General features: G+C 33.8%; 1 protein-coding gene across 4 annotated transcripts in view; it reads left to right on the forward strand.

Annotated features, from left to right (window-relative positions):
• The window catches only part of CCDC171 (coiled-coil domain containing 171), a 399071-nt gene that overhangs the window by 349309 nt on the left and 29307 nt on the right, over positions 1–20455 (forward strand). For all 4 annotated transcript variants that reach the window (XR_001889029.1, XM_017891142.1, XM_017891322.1 and 1 more), the window contains one exon: positions 860–1012. Coding sequence is in view for 3 of the 4 variants with exons in the window: in XM_017891142.1 (XP_017746631.1) it covers positions 860–1012 (153 nt within the window). In the remaining variant the exon portion in view is untranslated. The remainder of the gene's footprint in view (positions 1–859; positions 1013–20455) is intronic.

The raw sequence follows: 20455 nt of genomic DNA on the forward strand, positions 1-20455 counted from the left end.
TTTTTTTTTTTTTTTGGAGACGGAGTCTCGCTCTGTGGCCCGGGCTGGAGTGCAGTGGCCGGATCTCAGCTCACTGCAAGCTCCGCATCCCGGGTTCAGGCCATTCTCCTGCCTCAGCCTCCCGAGTAGCTGGGAGTACAGGCGCCCGCCACCTCGCCCGGCTAGTTTTTTGTATTTTTTAGTAGAGACTGGGTTTCACCATGTTAGCCAGGATGGTCTCGATCTCCTGACCTCGTGATCCGCCCACCTCGGCCTCCCAAAGTGCTGGGATTACAGGCTTGAGCCACCGCGCCCGGCCTTGTATTTTTTTTTAGTAGAGACGGGGTTTCACCGTGTTAGCCAGGATGGTCTCGATCTCCTGACCTCGTGATCTGCCCACATTTACTCTTAAAAATCACAAGATTATTTTAACTCCTTTTGTTTCAAAACATTTGTTTTTTAGGTGGATTAAAAATTTTACTAACTCAGCTTATTTTGAAATATCTTGTTCGTATACCCATTAAGATTGCACCTCTCTTAAGATTGAAATTTAGATCAAATTACAACTTGAATTTAACTTTACTACAGAAAATAACCATACCATCTTTTGAAACTACATTCTAAATTTTAAGCACAATAGATCAAAGTACATCTTATTTAAATAAATACTCTGGAATGAAGTCTTAATTATTTTCTCACAAACTTTCTTAAAATAGTCGCTGTTCTCAATATAAAATGTGAAGTTTAGCTTTATTATTTTAAAGAAAGATGAAAAGTTGTTTATTTAAAAATTTTAATAGTTTTGCTTTCAAATTATGGAAATTTTCCTTTGGGGACATATTTATTTGAATTATATGTGACATTATTTTTATTTCTTAAGGCTATGATTAAAAGTTTCATGGATGTCTACCAGCTTGCAAGCACTAGAATCATAACATTAGAGAAGGAAATGACATCTCATCGAAGTCACATCGCGGCCTTGAAATCAGAACTTCACACAGCTTGTTTACGTGAAAATGCAAGTTTACAATCAGTAAGTCCTTGTCTAACAATATTTTTATAACTCCTTGAATCTTGGGTTATGTTTACATTTATGTTTTTAATGTTCATAAGATCATTTGCCAATATATGTAATTTAGGGTAAATGATCAAGTGACATAAAATTATTTGTGTGGAGAAAAATTTGAAGGAAGAAAAGCAATTAATTTTTTCATTGTATTATGTATAAAGATATGCATATTGTTATCAATGCTAAAACACATCAAGATTCCTTTGTGTTTGGCAGTGCAGCTGACAGTTGGATTTGGCAGTATGCATAGTTAAAGCTTGCAACTGTCTGAAGATTCAGTGTGTCCCATTAAGACAGAATATTATTAATTATGCGTATAACCAAAATGGTAATTAGAACATGTGATTATTCTCTGTAGAAAACTAGACTTATCCATAATACATGCCTAGCTAAAGATGCATGTTGTGATTCATCTATATGATTAAAATTCAGTTTCAGCAGCTATTTTCATGTCTTAAAATTTTAGCCCATGATGAAATTTGGGCTCACTTAACACTAAAAAAAAAAAAAAATTCTACACTTGAAATATATGTTTGGGGAGTTTTAGAAAATGAATGTATTGTGACATAAAGGAATAAGTAAACATTTAAACTTTCCCTCAAAAGGCTGATATGTCAACAGTAGGTTCACAAAGTTACAAATAATTGGAATGTCTTTTTAATTTTTTTTGGTTTGATTACAGTGACTTATAAAGAAAAACAGTATCATTTTGCTATTCAGCTGTTGACCCACTTCAAATGCTACATTCAACAGAAAAACAGTGTTAAAACAAATAGATGCATGGCTGTGGTCTGATTCCTCACCTTCTGGTCTTAGCTCAAGTGCCAGCGTCCAAATAAAGCCTTTGTAACTAGGGTATTCAAAATCACAACCATGAACCCTCCCTGCCCCCTGAAAAGCTCTCTGTCTCTCTCTGTTTCTCTTTTGGCCCATATTTCCTATCTACCTTCCACCTTTCTTATTTTATTTTTTTCCCTCTAGCAGTTATCATCAAACTGACATATGGTGTATTTTATTTATTTGCTGATTGTTTGTTTGCTCCTTCCTCAGTAGAATGTAGGTTCCATAAAGAAAAGCAATTTTCAGTGTTTGCTTCATTTCTGTGAAGACATTCCAGTTCCAAGAGCAGTCTGGCTCATAGTAGGTACTCAATAAATATTTATTGAGTGAAAAGTGCGAGTAATTTATCCAATAAATGTAAAAAGGTAGTTATTTGGGACCAGAGTTGTGAGTTCAGTTTTTAAAGTGACTATGTTAATTTATTAATGAGAGATTAGTAAATTTAACCTCCACCAAGAGAAATTAAAATGAAGAGGAAACTTTTTAAAATTCTGGAATATCTAGAATTTATTCTAGCCTTTTTCACGTGTCTTCTTGCTGTCTCTGATTTGATTGATTAATTTTACATTATACTGTTTAAGTTGTATCAGCTTTGTTGGGATGTACTATTGTTTATTACTTTTTACTATTATTTAGTATGAAAACAATTATTTGTATTTTAAGAAGACCGAACTTGGTAAGGTGAGATTGTTTCTCCGTGGGTTCAAACAATTTTTACCAATTGTTGTGCTACTGATACTTAATGAAAGTGTGTTTAATATACTTCACAGTCATACCAAAACTCTACTTTTCAACATTTTTTCCCCTTTGAACATATCTGCAGGATACACTCATCGTTTCATTTAGAAGTGGTGGTTCACCTGGTAGTGATTTTTCATCTATAGAATGTGAAAAATTCCCCCAAGTGATTCTGATGTATCCTTTTAGGAGAATGCTGCCCAATTCCATGTCTGGACAGGATGTGTGCTCTCCTGTCTTTTCACTTAGTTGAGAATCACTGTTATAAAAATAATAAACTTGTGTAATGGTTTTTATTTTTTGAAGATATTTGTATATGCATTTACTAACTTGAACTTTTTAAGAACTCTCTAAAGGAAGTAGAAAAACAGACCTTTGTCTTTGTATTTCATAGATGAGAGGCAATATTGTTTGCTGGGTAAGACCATGGGCTTTGGAGTTATATCCATTAGGAATACTATCAAGTGTAAATCGCAGAAAATCTGACTAGCACAATTTAAAAAACAGGGGAGTGCACATATCTCTTTGACCTACTGATTTCATTTCCTTTGGATATATACCCAGTTGTGGGATTGCTGGATCACATGATAGTTCTAGTTTTAATTTTTTGAGGAACCTTCACACTGTTTTCCATGACTGTACTGATTTACATTCCCACAACCAGCCTGTGCAAAGATTCCTTTTTCTCCATGTCTTCACCAACACTTAACTTTTGTTTTTTGTTAACAGCCATTGTAACAGGCGTGAGGTGATATATCACTGTGGTTTCCATTTGCATTTCCCTGATGATTAGTGATATTGGGCATTTTTTCATATACAAGTCAATTTGTATATCTTCTTTTGAGAAATGTCTGTTTAGATCTTTTGCCCATGTTAAAAATCAGGTTATTAGTTTTCTTGCTATTGTTAGAGGTCCTTACATGTTTTGGATATTAATTCCTGTTACATGTATAGTTTGCAAATATTTTCTTCCATCCTATAGGTTGTCACTTAACTATGTTGATTGTTTCCTTTGCTGTGCAGAGCTTTTTAGTTTGCTTTAATCCCATTTGTCTATTTTTGGTTTGATTGCATATAATTTTAAAGATCATTTCCCAAAAAATCATTGCCAGGAACAGTGGCATGGAGTTCCCCCCATGCTTTCTTCTAGTAGTTTCAGAGTTGTGATATCTGCACTCCTGTGTTTATCACAGCACTGTTCACAATATGCCAAGATACATAATCAGCCTAAGTGTCCATCAATGGATGAATGGATGAAGGAAATATGGTATATATACACAATAAATATTATCCAGTCATAAAAAAGAACAACATTTTGTCATTTACGACAACATGGATGAATCTGTAGGACATTACGTTAAATGAAATAAGCCAGGCATAGAAAAACAAATATTGCATCTCACTCATATGTAGAATCTAAAAAAGTAATCTCATAGTAGAGAACAGATTGGTGGCTACCAGAGGCTGGAGTGGATACGGGAGAGAGAACAATGGGGATATGTTGGTCAGAGAATATATAATTACAGTTAGACAGGAGAAATAAGTTCTAGATCTCTATTGTACAACATGGTGACTATAGTTAATAAATACATACTCTTGAAAAATGCAAAGAGTGGATTTTAAATGTTCCCATCATGAAAATGATACCTATGTGAGGTATTACATTTGTTAATTAGCTAGATTTAACAATTTTACAATGTATGTATACTTGAAAACATGTTGTACATGATAAATACATGCAATTTCATCTGTCAATTAAAAAATAGAGACTTTTTTTCTCACATCACAGGAAGTCTAGCAGTAGGTGATGATTGTTACTAGTTTAGTGGCTCAACTTTTCTGTAATTTCTCTGCCACTCCCTCATTGTAATAAGATTGCAGCCTAGATCTAGGATTTGTAGTAACATTCAAGTCAGAAGGATGGGATAGCATATATATATATGTGTAACTCAGTTATATATATGCCTCCAAAGGCATGTATATAGATATATAGATATAGGTATATAGATAGATCTCTATACACACCTTAAAAGGCTTTTCCTTTTAAAAACATATTTAATATTTATGTATTTCAAAGAAGGGAAAATCTTCTAAAGAAGCTCTAAACAGGTTTCTGCTTATGTTCCAATAGCTGGAAATGTGTCATGTGACCACATGTAGCTGAAATAAGTCAAGCGACAAGGGAGTTAGGAAGGAGTGGATATTGTGTTAACCAGTTAATAGTGTGTGCCATAGAAGTCAAATAAATTTGGATTCAGGTTCTAGTTCTGTCAGTTGCTCACTATGTGGCTTGCATGTCAGGGCTTTCATCTGTAAAATGGGGATAATGATATTGTTACCTAATAGAGATGTTGGGCAGTCTAGTGAGAAGTGTTAAAGTACTTAGGACCTTGCGTCACACTTAGTCCCCCCCAAAATACGTCAACTATTATTCTGATCACCATTATCTTGGCAGAAAGCAATTGGATTATACCACAGGAAAAGATTATTTACTAATCTAACACTTTCAACTACCGATTTCATCATTTTTTCCTGCTTCTTACTATAGCCTTGAGCATGTAACTCCTCTTCTTTGATCACCATTAGTATATTCCAGTGCCTGAGCTCTCTGCGCCTTTCTGCAGCCTGTTTTCCTCTCCTTTCATTTACACATTCTTAAAAAGTCATCTATACTTGCTTCTATATACTCACTTTCCATTTATCCTTGAGCTTTGCTGCCATTGGACTTTTGAGTCTGTCATTCTGCTGAAACTGTTTTTTCCAAAGTCACCAATAATTTTATGCTTGCTCTATCCATTAGTTCCTTCCCATCCCTTTCAACTTTTATGCAACATCAGGCCTTTAGCTACTCCTTTCTTCTTTAAACACTCATTTCATTTGTTTCACACGTCCACTTTTGCTTTGTTAACTCCCAGGCCTCTGCTTACTTGTGCTCTGCCTTCTTTGTATTATTCTTTTCTTTATCTATTCAAACTTTATTGAGCATCTGCTTTTTGGTGGGCACAGTTCTGTTCTTGGGGATATCACATGAACCAAAACAGACAATCCTTGTTCTCATGAACTTAAAATCTAGTCGTGGAATTATTTTTCATGTAATCACACTAAATAATGTGTAATTACTAACCAAAACAATACACCGAAAGGAAAGAACTTAACTGATTATGAGTTTTTTAAACAATGGGGCTGCCCTAGACTAGGGTATGAGTAAAACATTTTCAGAGTCAGTGATACTTGAGCTAGTGTCTGAAGATTGGATAGGAATTATCCAATGGTGCAAAAGAACAGTGATCTAGATCAGGAAAAGGGGAGTGGTGACTCCTACAAAGTTTCTATGATGGAAAGAAGAAACTGAGAAAGACCACTGTGGCTGGCGGAAGCAAGCAAAGGCAAGAGACATCTAATATAAGAATGGTCTAGAGAAAAGGGCAGAGGTCAGACTTTGTTCTTTTTCCTAAGAGCAAGGGAAAACTCATCAAAAATTTTAAAAGGAGGAATGAGCTCAGAGTTGCATTTTAAAAAGGATCACTTTGGCTACAGTGTAAGGAACCAGCTAGACATGAAGAGCAAGAGAAAATGGTGTGCCTGAGACAATTCCTAGTTTTTTGCTTTTGGAAATGGATCAATGGTCTCATTTACTGATAAAGAAAACAATGGAATGGGGGGAATATTGTGAATTTAGTTTTGAGTACGTTGGGTTTGAGTTTCTCTTAATCTAATGTTTTGGAATATTAATATCCACCGACCTAGATGGTTTGAGCGTCAGGGACATATAGGTAGTACTTTGTACCATGACATCTGAAAAGCACTGAATGTGTGCTCATTTCTTTTCCTTTGGAACTCACACATCTCTGTGTTCCTTATTGCATAGACTATTTTCTACCTGTATTTAACAATATAGAAATAATCATTAAGTGGACATTATTTGAGGTATGGAGACAAAAGTGAATAAGACATGATCTCTGCCCTTGTGAGTTCCTCTTCTGGCTGGGGAAACAGAGACATAAGCAAATCACAAAAATAGACATATAAAAAAATCTGTGGTTGCACAAATGAGTGAAGAATACATTCCATCTAACATTGTTAGAAGAAAGTGCTGAGAAGATAATATATGTGTAGGAGTCTCTGAAGAATATATAGCAATTTGACACCTTGTAAAGTGGGAAGAGCAACGAAAATATGTATTTTATGTTGACTTGGGTCTTATGGGTAGTGCATGTGTTTAATGGATGAAGTTATCACTTTTGTATAATAGGAAATATATTGTTATTTTAGTTCCATCCCCCCTCTTAATTAAAGCCACCCAACTCACCCAAACAGCCTGTACCCAGTGAGCCCTACTGCTTGCAGTAGTCATTCTAAACCTTACCTTCATTGGTTCCCAGTCCATTCTGGCACCATCCAATTCCAGCTTTTTACTTTATAATCTGATTTGATTCCACTTTTGACCATTTTGTTCTTGATGGTCTTTTTTGGTCTCTCTAATATTTGTTATTTTGGCCACTCTCAAAACTCTATTAACCTGCTGTCTCCTCCAACACCTACTTCACCTGCCATTTTCTCCTTCTCACAGAGGCTTTAGCATCAGACAGGCCTGGATGTACATTCTGGCACTGTTACTCATTAGCCATTAAAACACTCTAAGCATCAATTTTGATATTTGTAATAAGTAGATGAAAATTCCCACATTGTAGGGTTGTTATGAGGATGACACAAAGACACAGTGTCTGGCATATTAGTAGGTGATCAATAAATGTTAGTTCTCTTATCTGTGTGTAAAGAGATTTTCTGAAAGTTATATATATTTCCTGCAGCTAAGCTATACATATAACTTTAAGAAATATAAGTTAACTATGAGGAAATATTTTTATTTGTAGGCAAAAGAACTAAAACAATCCTTATATCAGTGCTTTTAGCATATAAGTACTGTATTACCATTACTTTCTGTTGTTATCACTTATTTAATGAATCAAGGCAGCCAGTATGTACTCATTACTATCTTATCCAGCCATTTCACTAGATTAAAAAAATTCATTATTAATCAAAAACATGTCATCTCATTGTAATGCATATAAAGAGATTGATCATATTGTAAACATGAATAATTATCTTTAAAAACTATCCCTCTTTAGGTAACATTTTCAGGTTTTTTAGCAAAACGCAATAATAATGCTGGAGTTCATGTAAGATTTCTCATCAATTGTACACTTGCCAGTACTTTAACTTTTCCGGTATGTTGGTCTTTGGCCAATCAACTTAGGACTGCTCCAGAGCTTTTATCTTGAGTTATAATAACTAGAAAGGGCTTTGAGTAAAGAGCTTTTGAGTCCCATGCAGCCCAGTAGAGAACCGTACAGCAGTCAGAACCAATTACTTGTGGGTGTTTGGAGACCAGCACACCCACAGCTATGGAGAAACATGATACTTCGGTCTTGAAACATAGAATGCCAAACCCAAATACTTTGCTGTGAGTTATGATGCTGCAAACTACAGTATTGATTTGCTTCATTTCCACCGTATGTTTAAGCAGTATGTTTTTAATTTTACAGGACTTTATTTATGAGTAAATAATAAATTACAACTCAGAGACCATTCCATTAGTGTCTTTGTGGGAGAAATATCTTTGCATGATTGTTCAGATTGTGTCATATTTGATACTCGCCAGGTGGTATTATATTGTTAATAAAGGTGAATTGTTTAGATATTTTGGTTCAGTTAAGATGAAAAAAAAAAAGAATCCTCTTTCTCTTAAGTTCCAAAATAATATTTCACCACATTTATTTTAGTTATATTTTATGGATAGCAGAGGGATCATTTGTTAATATTAGTGTTGTGTAGATAGAGAAACTGACACAGAATTCACGTATTTTTCTCCAGGTAAGTTGCTTCCACAAACATTCATATACCTTATCTTAGTTGATTATTGATATTCATTATTGAGTTTTTAGCCTTTAGGAATATTTTTTTGAAACAGCTGTTAGCTTTGACAATTTGTTGAGAGGCTATACAGTGCGCTTCAGTGGTGTGAAGTACAGATTCTGGAGTTCAACTCTGACTTTTAGTTAGAAACCAATAAGATTACAAGCCAAGACCTCTGATTCCCTGTCAGGTGCTTTCCGGTGAGACAGCAATGCGGAATAAGACAAATCTTTACCTTTGTGGCACTTCAGATATAGTGGAGAATACAACCATTGTACAAGTAATTAAAAGAGGGCTGTTAAAGTACAAGCGCAGGGTGCTTTCAGAGCATATAAATGAGGGACTTCACTTGGGCTTGGTGAGGAAAGGCCTGCTTGAGGAATTGAAATCTCAGTTGAAAAAATGAAGATTAAGTCAGAGTTGACATGAGAAAACATGGCAAGCTCAAGGAATTGAAAGATGTCTAGCATGACTGGAGCAGAGTGGATTAGGTGGAGAATTGTGAGAGACGACACTGGAGGAGAAGGGGCCAGCTGTGTGGCATATAAGCTGTAATAAATTTCACTATTTGAGAAACTCTCACTGTTATATCTCTGACAACTACATTACAAAATATTTACTCCTTTTGCTTTATTTTCCTTATTCCAAATTTCGTTTTTTTCCTATTTATTCTCAAAATTCACCTGCATTTTATGTCATAACAGTGTTCATTTTATCCTTGTGCTAAATACTTCTTAGTTAGATTTTCATTAAATTCTCTCATATTTTTGTTGTGACTGCCAGCTCTGGCTTTTGGATACTAATAGAGCTGAATAAGGAAAACATAAAATACCAGAAACTGGATAGCCCAGTCAACATGCAAACATATATATTTTTTTGATCCTTGGCATACATTTCCAAACTTTTAAAGGTTTCTCATATTCTAGAAACTCAAAAGTTGTTTGTGTAGGAAACAGGGGCCTGGAGGTATTAATGCATATTCCAATGACCTCATACCTTCTTTCTAGAATTTTGTTTTACGTAATGTAGTTTAAGAAGATTCACTTTCATGGTGGTGACTAACCCAAATCCTGATAGTGACTTTTGGGACATGATATAAATTTTATATTTATATAAATATAAGTATACATTCATATAATATAAAACATATGTTAGGAATATATTATTTTGCATATCAGTATAAGCATTAATATATACTTATATAGTTCTATTCCACAGTGATGAAGTTTTATGAGGATGGAGCAAGAAGTGCCAGAATTAAAATTTCAAAGTAATCAGTATAATTGATTAATAATTAAGTTGCACAAAATATGGATAGTAACTAGTAACATAATGCTGTAATTATTCCTATTAGTTTTCAAAAAATGGCAAAACTAAATATGCTTCTGAGTAACTCCCCTACTATTTTATCTTTTTCACTAAATTGAGTTCTTTAAGGGTTTCAATTACCTGTTAAACATCTGCACTTTGATTTTCTGCAAACACCTGAAATTCACTGAGGTCCCAAACAGAACACTTTTTTCAATACTTCCATGCCCTGGTTTTCCTAATTCTTCTTTGCCTGCATTGCTTGTCTCAGAAATAACTGTCCACCTTGTAGCCCAAGGAAGATTCCTTAACTTTTGTTCCACTTTCCCTCTACCACCAATATTTAATCTATGGCTAAGCCTTACTGTTTCTACGATCACAGATCTCTTAGATCCATCCTCTTATTTCTATCTGTGTGGTCACATCACCATCTCCCTGGGCTATTGCAATGGTCTTCCATTAAGTTTTCTCATATCTAGTCTTTTTTCTTCTGTTCACTCTGCCATATTAGTGCCAGAGTTATCCTTCCAAAACACAGATATGGTCAGGTCATAGCATTACTGAAAACATTTTCAAACTTTTAAAGATTTCTCGTATTCTAGAAACTCAAGAATTTTTTCTCTACAATTTCCCCATAATAAAGTATGAGTTTTTTACCATTGACATTCTGGCATATTCCGACTCCTTCTGGATTTTTAGACCATTGTTCAATTGGCAGAATAAGTAAGAGTTCCTTTGTTCTGATCATTTATCACTGTATTTACATGTCTGGGTTCTGTATAGTAGTCTGACTTATATATCCAATTAATTGTGTATGTATTAGCATTTTGTGAGTATTTGAGGTGATGTCTTAGTCATTTTTATAATCCATTGTAATGATCTGATTTTAATAAATGCTGGTTGATTTTAATTGAAATTAATTAGAAGAGCACTCCTTTCATAATATTTTTTCAACCTATACCTGTTATTGTACCTATACTTTGCACAAACCATGATTCCCTCCAAATATTTCCCACACCAAATTTTCTTTAATTTCCAACAAACTGTTTTGTATTATTCTGTATTAGCACTTAATGAAAATGAATAGAATAATTTACATATTCTTCATATGGTAAAATTTTAAGTAAATACTTTTAAATAATATACATTGGATGTTTCTTCTCACTACTTTTCCTAAAAAAAAGAAAAGACAACACAAAATTATTTGCAACAAAGAAGAACATTCTTTTCAACATACCACTTAAATGATTTTGTCAGATATTTTGGCAGATATTTTGGCACCCCACCTCTGTGTGTTTACATAGAGGTAGATATACGCAGACATAAAATAACCATCGTAATACCTTTTACTTACATGGTATATACTCAGTAAGTGTTTGTTAGTGACAATGATATACAAGTTAAAATGAACTCTACTTAGGCCCAGCAAAAAGTAAGAATTTGTGTTATTTCAGAAATAGATTCTCATTTACATAAATCAGTAGAAAGTTTATTTTCAAAAATGTATTTCCTTGAAGTCTTCCCTCATACTATATACAGAAATTAACTAAAAATGGATCAAAGGCCTACGTATAAGAGCTAAAACTCTAAAATTCTTTTTAAAAATTATGTTTTAAACTGACACATTATAGTTGTACATATATCCAGGGTATAATTTGATGTTTTGATACTTATATTGTATAATGATCTAGTCAGGGTAGTTAGTATATCCATAATCTCATGCATTTATCATGTATTTGTGGTGAGAATATTCAGAAGCCTCTCTTCTAGCTATTTTGTAATATACAACATTTTACTGTTAACCATAGTCACATCCACGCAATAAACATTGGAGTGTAGATATCTCTTTGACCTACTGATTCTGTTTGCTTTGGATATTTACCCAGTAATGGTATGTCTGGGTCATATGGTAGTTCTGTTTTTAACATTTTGAGGAAACTCTATACTGTTTTCCATTAATAGCTATACTACTTTACAACCCTAACAACAGTGTGTAAGTGTTCCCTTTTTCTCCACATCCCTCCCAACATTTATTTCCTTTTGCCTTTTTGGTAATAATGATTCTCACTGAAATGAGACGATATCTCATTCTGGTTTTGATTCGTATTTCCCTGATGATTAGTGATGTTGAGCATTTTTTCATATGCCTGTTATCTACTTGTATGTCTTCTTTTGAGAAATGTCTATTGAGGTCTTTTGCCTACTTTTGAATTGGGGTTTTATTTTATTTTATTTTATTTTTTTGCTATTGAGTTGTTTGAGTTCATTATGAGTTCTGGATATTAGCCCTTTGAGAGATGTATACTTTACTATATTTTCTGCCATTCTGTAGGTTGTCTCTTTACTCTGTCAGTTGTTTCCTTTGCTGTGCAAAAGCTGTTTAGTTTGATGTAATCACATTTGTCCATTTTTGCTTTTGTTGCCTGTACTTTTGAGGTCTTACTCGAAAAACCCTTGCCCAACCCAATATCATGAAGCATTTCTCATATGTTTTCTTCTAGTGCTGTCATAGCTTTGCATTTTACATTTAAGTCTGTAATCCATTTGGAGTTGATTTTTGGATATGGTAAGAGGTAGGGGGTCTAATGCCATTCTTTTGCATGTGGATAGTTAGTTTTCCCATTACCATTTATTGAAGAGATTGTCCTTTCCCCAGTGTGTGTGCTTAGCCCCTTAGGTGTCTGAATTTATTTCTGGGTTCTCTGTTGTGTTCCATTGGTCTATGTGTCTGTTTTTATGCCAGTACCATGCTGTTTGGCTTACTATAGCTTTATAGTATATTTTGAAGTCAGGTAGTGTGATGCCTGCAGATTTGTTTTATTTGTTCAGGATTGTTTTGGCTATTCAGGGTTTTTGTGTACGTATGTGGTTCCACATGAATTTTAGGATTTTTTTTTCTATTTCTGTGAAGAATGTCATTGGTCTTTTGATAGGGACTGTATTACACCTGTAGATTGCTTTGGGCAGTATGGCCATTTTAACAATATTAATTCTTCAAATCCATGAATACGAGATATCTTTTCATTTATTTGTACCCTCTTGACTTTCTTTTCTTAAAATTTTGTAGTGTTCAGTATAGAGATTTTTCACATCTTTGGTTACATTGCTTCATAGATATCTTACTTTTTTGTAGCTATTATAAATTGAATTATTTTCTTGATTTCTTTTCAGATAGTTTACTATTTGGATATAAAATGCTGCTGATTTTAATATTGATTTTGTATCCTGAAACTTTACTGAGTTCATTTATTAGTTGTGATAGTTTTTTTGGTGGAGTTTTTGGGGTTTTCTATGTATAAGATCATGTTTTCTGCAAACAGGGACAACTTGACATCCTCCTTTTGAATTTAGGTGCCTTTTGTTTCTTTCTCTTGCATAATTGCTATGGCTAGGATTTCCAGTACTGTGTTGAATAGAAGTAGTGAATGTGAGTGTCCTTGTTTTCTTCCTGATTTTAGTGGAAAAACATTTTCCTCATGCAATATGATGTTAACTATGGGTTTCCCATAATGTCTTTATTGTTTTGAGGTACATACCTTCTATTCCTCACTTGTTAAGAGCTTTTTCTCATGACAGATGTTGAATTTTGTCATCCTTTTTCTGTGTCTCTTGAAATGATCATATAGTTTTTGTCTTTATGTTAATGTGGCATATCAGTTATGGATTTGTGTATATTAAACCATCCTTGCATCTCCATGATGAATTCCATGATGTACTACTTTACAACCCTAACAACAGTGTGTAAGCATTCCCTTTTACTCCACATACCTACCAACATTTGTTTTCTTTTGCCTTTTTGGTAATAATGATTCTAACTGAAATGAGATTATATCTCATTGTGGTTTTGATTTGCATTTCCCTAATGATTAATGATGTTGAGCATTTTTTTCATATGCCTGTTGTCTACTTGTATGTCTTCTTTTGAGAAATGTCTATTCAGGTCTTTTGCCTGTTTTGAATTGGGTTATTTTATTTTATTTTATTTTATTTTATTTTATTTTATTTTTGCTGTTGAGTTGAGTTCCTTATAAATTCTGGATATTAGCCCTTTGAGAGATGTATAGTTTACTGTATTTTCTGCCATTCCATGATCATTCACTTGATCACAGTGAATAATTTTTTTAATATGCTGTTGAGTTTGGTTTGATAGTATCTTGTTGGGAAAGTTTGCCTCTATGTTCATCAGGGGTATTGGCCTGTAGGGTTTTTTTTGTCTGTGTGTCGTTGTGCGATTTTGGAATCAAGATAATGCTGACCTTATAAACTGAATTTAAAAGTATTTTCTCTTCTTCAATTTTCTGGACTAGTTTGAGTAGAATTTTTATTTCTTCTTCTTTAAATGTTAGATAGATGTCAGCAGTAAAGCCATCATGTCCTGAACTTTTCTTTGATGGAAGATGTTTTATTACTGATTGAATTTCCTAACTTGTTTTTGGTCTGTTCAGATTTTCTGTTTCTTCATAATTTAATCTTCGAAGGTTGTATGTGTCCAGGAATTTATCCATTTCTTCTCTGTGATCAAATTTGTTTGCATAATTATTCATAGTAGTCTCTTATGATCCTTTATATTTCTGTGGTATCAATTGTGATGTCTTCTTTCTCATTTCTGCTATTATTTTTTCTCTCTTAGTCTTGCTGAAGGTTTGCCAATTTTCTTTATTTTTTCAGAAAACCAATGCTTCAGTTTATTAATCTTTTAAATTATTTTTCTTAGTCTCTACTTTTAAAAATTATTTCCATCCTTCTACCAATTTTGGGCTTAGTTCGTTCTTGTTTTTCTAGTTCCTGGAGGTGCATCATTGGGTTGCTTATTAGAAATCCTTCTCCTTTTTAAGGTAGGTGTTTATTGCTACAAGCTTCCCTGCAAGAATGGCTTTTGCTGTGTCTTGATGTGTTTCCATTCTCGTTTGTCTCAGGAAATTTAAAATTTCCCTCTTAATTTTCTTTAACCCTTACCTCACACTAGATACAAAAATTAAGTCAAAATGGATTTAAAAACCTACATATAAGGTCTAAAACTATAAAATTATTAGTAAAACACATACCAATAAATCTCCATGAGCTTGGATTTGGCAACAGATTCTTAGATATACCACCAAAAGGATAAGTGACAAAAGAAAAATAATAAATTGGACTTCTTCAAAATTAAAAGCATGGAAAGACTCTATCAAGACAGTGAAAAGAAAACCCATAGAATGGGAGAAAGTATTTACAATTATATATCTGATTAATACCTAATACCCATACTATACAAATAACTCTTACAACTCAACAACAAAAAGACATCTAATTTTTAAAAAATCTCAGAGGACTTGAACAGCTAATTCTCCATAGAAGATATACAAATGCTTTGGGAGGCTGAGGCAGGAGGATCACTTGAGGCCAGGGATACCAGCCTGGATAATATAGTGAGACCCTATCTCTACAAAAGCTAAAAAAGATTAGCTGGGCATGTTGACATGTGCTTGTAGTCCTGGCTACACGAGAGGCCAAGGTGAGATGATTGCTTGAGCCCAGGAGTTCAAGGCTGCAGTGAGCTGTGATAATGCCACTGCACTCCAGCCTGGGTAACTGTGTGAGACCCTGTCTCAAAAAAAAAAAAAAAAAAAAAAAAAAAAAAAAAGGGAAATGCAAATCAAAACCACAGCGAGATACCACTTTACACCTACTAGGATGGTCATAATTAAAGGAAGATAACAAGTATTGTAAGGATATAGAGAAATTGGAACCCCTATACATTGCTGATGGGAATATAAAGTTGTAAACCACTGTGGAAAATGATTCCTCAATAAGTTAAACTTGGAGTTACTGTATGACTCAGCAAATTTACTCCTACATATGTACCCCAAAGAATTGAAAACAGGTATTCATACAAATACTTGTATACAAATGTTTATAGCAGCACTATTTACAAAGCCAAAAGGTAGAAACAACCCAAATGTGCATCAGTTGATGAATGGGTAAATGCCCATTCATCCATGGTCCATACTTGCAGACCATGGACTAATAATATAATTCAGCAATAAGAAGGAATGAAGCACTGATACGTGTTACAACACAGATGCACTGTGAAATCATTATGCTAAATGAAAGAAGCCAGACACAAAAGGCCACATTTGTATGATTCCATTTTATATGGATTATCCAGAATAGGCAAATCCATGGAGACAAGAAAGCACATTAGTGGTTGACAGAGGCTAGTGGGAGGAGAGGATACAGAGTGACTGCTTAATGGGTGTGGAATTTCATTCTGGGGTGATGAAAAGGTTCTGGAACTACATGATAGTGATGGTGGCACAATGTTGTGAATGTTCCTGATTCCATTGAATTGTACACTTTAAAATTGCAAAACTAGTAAATTTTATGTGTGTTTTACCTCATTAAAATATTTCTTTTAGTTTTTGGGTGGTGTAGGACGGGCAGGTAGATTGTTGCTTACACAGGATGGCAATATGTTGTAGTGGAAAGAGCATGAAAGAGACTCAGAGGAAATTTGGGTTCTAGAGCAAACTTTACTATTGACTCACCTCCAAGCTTTGGGAAATAAACTGTGCTCTCCCCTGGGTCTTGCTTTTCTGGCTATAAAATGAAGGGTCGCTATTTCATGAAATCTAAATTCCCTGTCAGTTTTAAAATTATTCAATTGAAATTACAAATACTGATTTTGAATCCAAGATTCTAACTATGTTTTGTCTTGTTCCTGTGTCAGTTTACAACAATAGAATAAGTGTGTTTCTAAAATTATAATAAAATTATATGTTGAATTTGGTTGTATTCAACATATAATGTAAATGTAACCCATTTATAAATGTATACCAGTTATGTAAATCTCACAGTGTGACTTGTAACTAGGTAGTCAATAAATCCCCAAAGTAATAAAAAAATGTAATAGCGTATTTGTAAGGAGTATTTCCTTTTTTTATGCAACATTTTTTGATACTTAATATGTTAGGAATGTGAACTTTTAACTCATCAGACTATTGTAACATATTTGAAAATTATAGTAATTTGATTAAAATGTTGCCTATAAGGCAAAAGGCTTAGTTAATAGAATCCATATGTAATTAAAATGCAGAACTAAATGTAATCAGACTCCAGTGACTAGTGCCTTCATATTGATAGTTTTACAATGGCCTCTGGGGTTGAAAGTTTAAATGTTACAGAATGTAACAGCATTGCAGAAAACAACTTAGGCTGGCAATTTCGCTGTTTGAAAGTCATCAACATAGTTACTTGATAAGATGTAACTTTCACATTCTAGATTCTCATCATTTCATGAATAGGTACTGTTGGCAGGTGGTAGAAGCCCAAGACTAGTGTGCCAGTGGAGGACTATGCTCTGCAGCACTGTTGTATAAGCAGACCCAGATGAAGGTCCCTGCTAGAAGCCAAGCCACTGCCTTCTTTTCTTTTTTCTTTCTTAATAACAGAGTTGCTTAATTTGGGTGAATTCATTTGAATCATATGAAAGTTACAGACACAACACTATGCACCAAGCCACAAAAAAAAGTTAATTTTTTTTCCAGAACTTAAAAAAATTATTTTCTCTGGACAGTTTTAAGAGTTGACATCCTGTGTTAGAGTTCTCTAATCATCACCAGCACAATTTACAATCAGAACACACAGAGAGCCAGTTCAGACCAGCTCATCTGTTGATCTTGGCAGAGACCCTTCATTTCAGTGTGTGCAGCTGCCACTTGAGAGTTGAGGGGACTCAGCAGAGAGCGAGAGGAGGGTGGGATGCAAGGCTGGTCAAGGCATGAACACTAGGGCCTGCTCCATTTCAACAGTTGTATGTTGCTTAAAAAAATAGTCTTTTTTATTATACTGCCTCCCCGCCTCTCCTTAACCTGAAATTAAATGAGGACCTCTCATGAGCCACTGCGCTCCAGGCATAAGAAATTGTAATGTCTGGCTTCCAGAAACTGTCCCGTCAAAATGTGCTTCTGATTAGGTGGCTTAATTACAGCTGTGAAAACAATGTTGATTTAGGCCTCAAGATTCCAGGGCATGTCAACCGTTATTAGCTAACCTTGGACTGAATCCATCATTTTAAAACTCTGTACCACTAAAGTCACTCCATTTGACAACTTTTTATTTAGGTGGAAAGATTGCCAGAAGCAACACATTTTACGCAAAATATTGTTCAGTGCACAATTTCAACTGCAGCACCATTAGTGGACATTAAAGAGATAGTTAACTTTGCACTTTATCAAGAACAAGGAAGTGCTGTTTATAAAAACAGTAAGTTTTGAATCGTAGTTTTAAAGAGTTGACTGACATAAGAATTAATTTTAATTCCTTTAATTCAGTTTTATTTCAAATCCAGCATGTTGGTTTAACCACCCAATTTTATTACACCTAAATTTTCCTGACAGTTTCATTTGCTGTTAGGAAATAAAATTGCAATTTTTTCAACATGGGAAATAATGGTTAGTTTAAAAAATGTTGTGTTTGAAACTGCCTTTGCCTCAAGCTGATCCAGACACAACCTCAGTTTACTTTTGGAAGGAAATGAACCTCATTAAATAGTTTTTAATATTTTAATATAAGTAAATTTTTTCATAGTGAGAAAGCTTATTAGACGCATGTATTTACACCTTCCAGGGAAGTAAAAGTTGTAATAATTAGATGATTCCAATGCTTTAGAATTTTCTATACAATTGTCACTGGTATAAATTTGATAACTATATATTGTAAGTAGTTCCAATTCCATTGTATTTTCGATGTCTAAAATTCCCCTTATATACTATGAATAATTTTGTCAGCAGTTTTAAGTGGACATTATTTTAAAAGACATTACTAAAAAGCACACTGGGGAGTTGAACAACAAACATAAAGAGTCATAATTCTCATTATAATTTTGGAATAAAGTTTTGTTTGAAAATGCAGAATTTATGCCAAGCTGAATACCTAAGAGAGAGAGCTAAATGATTTCTTTAAAATGAAATCTCCCACACCCAAGACATTAACTACAGTGATGTGGGTGGTCAAGGCACATCTTTTTCTACTGTGTAAACTCACTGAGTATTTAACTCCCTCACTCTGAATCATGTATGGACAAGGAAGCTTTTGTCCAAGTTGAGTTAAGAGTTAATACATAGATAATTAATTGTAAGGAATGGATGGGTGAAAAGATGGGTTGGTAATACAGTATGTATGTCTTGAAAAAGAAAGATGAGCAACTGATTCAAAATAGAGAACAAATTGATAATCCCATAATCTAAATAATATCAGTAACACCTAATTGCCAGATACTGAAGACACACTTTACACCCATTATCTACCTCATCTATTATTTAATTTAATCTTTATACCAGTCTTATGAGGGAAATGTTATTTCCTCATATTGCAGATGAGGTAACTCAGTCCCAGAGAGAATATGTAATTTGCTCAATATCATGCCGTTTGGGTCTAGATTGGAACCCCTATGTGTGTGTCCAAAATCCGTGCTCTAAACTAAAGATGGAAATAGATTTTCTTTTTGAAAATAAATTCCAGGTTATGAAATAGTGGGGAAAAATTAAGAATGACCAAGTTTACATGGAGTGTGCCTTACTCTGTGTATACACTATTAATAGAGAAGTGCATTTCAGCTTAAATAAAAGTTTTACAGTTTTCTATGAAAAAAACCCTAATTTTTTTTCTTTTAAAAAATGACTGTATATAAAGACTGACAAATTCACTGGGTCTGTGGTTAAGGCCTTTTACCTAGAACAAAAGGATCTTTCTCTTTCGTTTTGAAGTTACTTTATGCACAGAGAATTGAAAGTGTACATCCTTCCATGTTAGACTGGTTTGAAGTTTGGATATATTGCGTTTGTTCTTAAGATTCTATGTTAGCTGAGAAATTGGGTAGAAATAGCTGTCTTTCCCAGAACTTTGGCTTAGGGCATACTTTGATAGAATCTGAATTCAGCTTATTCTTTTGGATATTCTTTTGTTCTCAATGTTTGCCTGACACCAATTGGAAAGATACCCTTCCAGAATGTAAAGGGCCAACTAAGGTTACAGGACTTTATTTTTCTAGTCTCTACCAGTTTATTTTTGATGAGTTCTAACTAAAATATGAATTTGTTTGAAAAAAATGCCATATGGATTGTATACACAATAGACTTTACTTAATTTCTTCATGATAAAATGATTGCCTGGATATATCATTTTGTGGTGGCTTATGACTTAATTTTTAATAATCTTTTATTAAATAATATATTATAGATTATAGATTCTTATGATTATAATTATGTACACCCTAGCTGGTTTTGCCTCTTCTTGATAATATAACCTTTTTTTTTGAGAAAAGAAAATGGCCCAAGAAGGAGTTTTGAAGAATTATATCTACACCTATTTATATCTCTCTACTGTATCCAATTAGATAATATCCATATAGATATAAATATTCTCACCATTTCATGGTATTATACTATTTTGGCTATGGAGTAATCACTTTTTAATATCTTAGTTCATGTACTTATATATTCTGATTCATAATTATGTTCATACAGAATTCTCCAGTTGTAGAAATATGGTATTTATTCTACACAGATGAAAAAAAAAGAAAAGAAAATCCTGCAGAATATTTGAAGTCAGATTATTGAAACAATT

Source organism: Rhinopithecus bieti, unplaced genomic scaffold (genome assembly GCF_001698545.2).
Source record: "Rhinopithecus bieti isolate Rb0 unplaced genomic scaffold, ASM169854v2 scaffold_71, whole genome shotgun sequence".
NCBI classification, from domain to species: domain Eukaryota; kingdom Metazoa; phylum Chordata; class Mammalia; order Primates; family Cercopithecidae; genus Rhinopithecus; species Rhinopithecus bieti.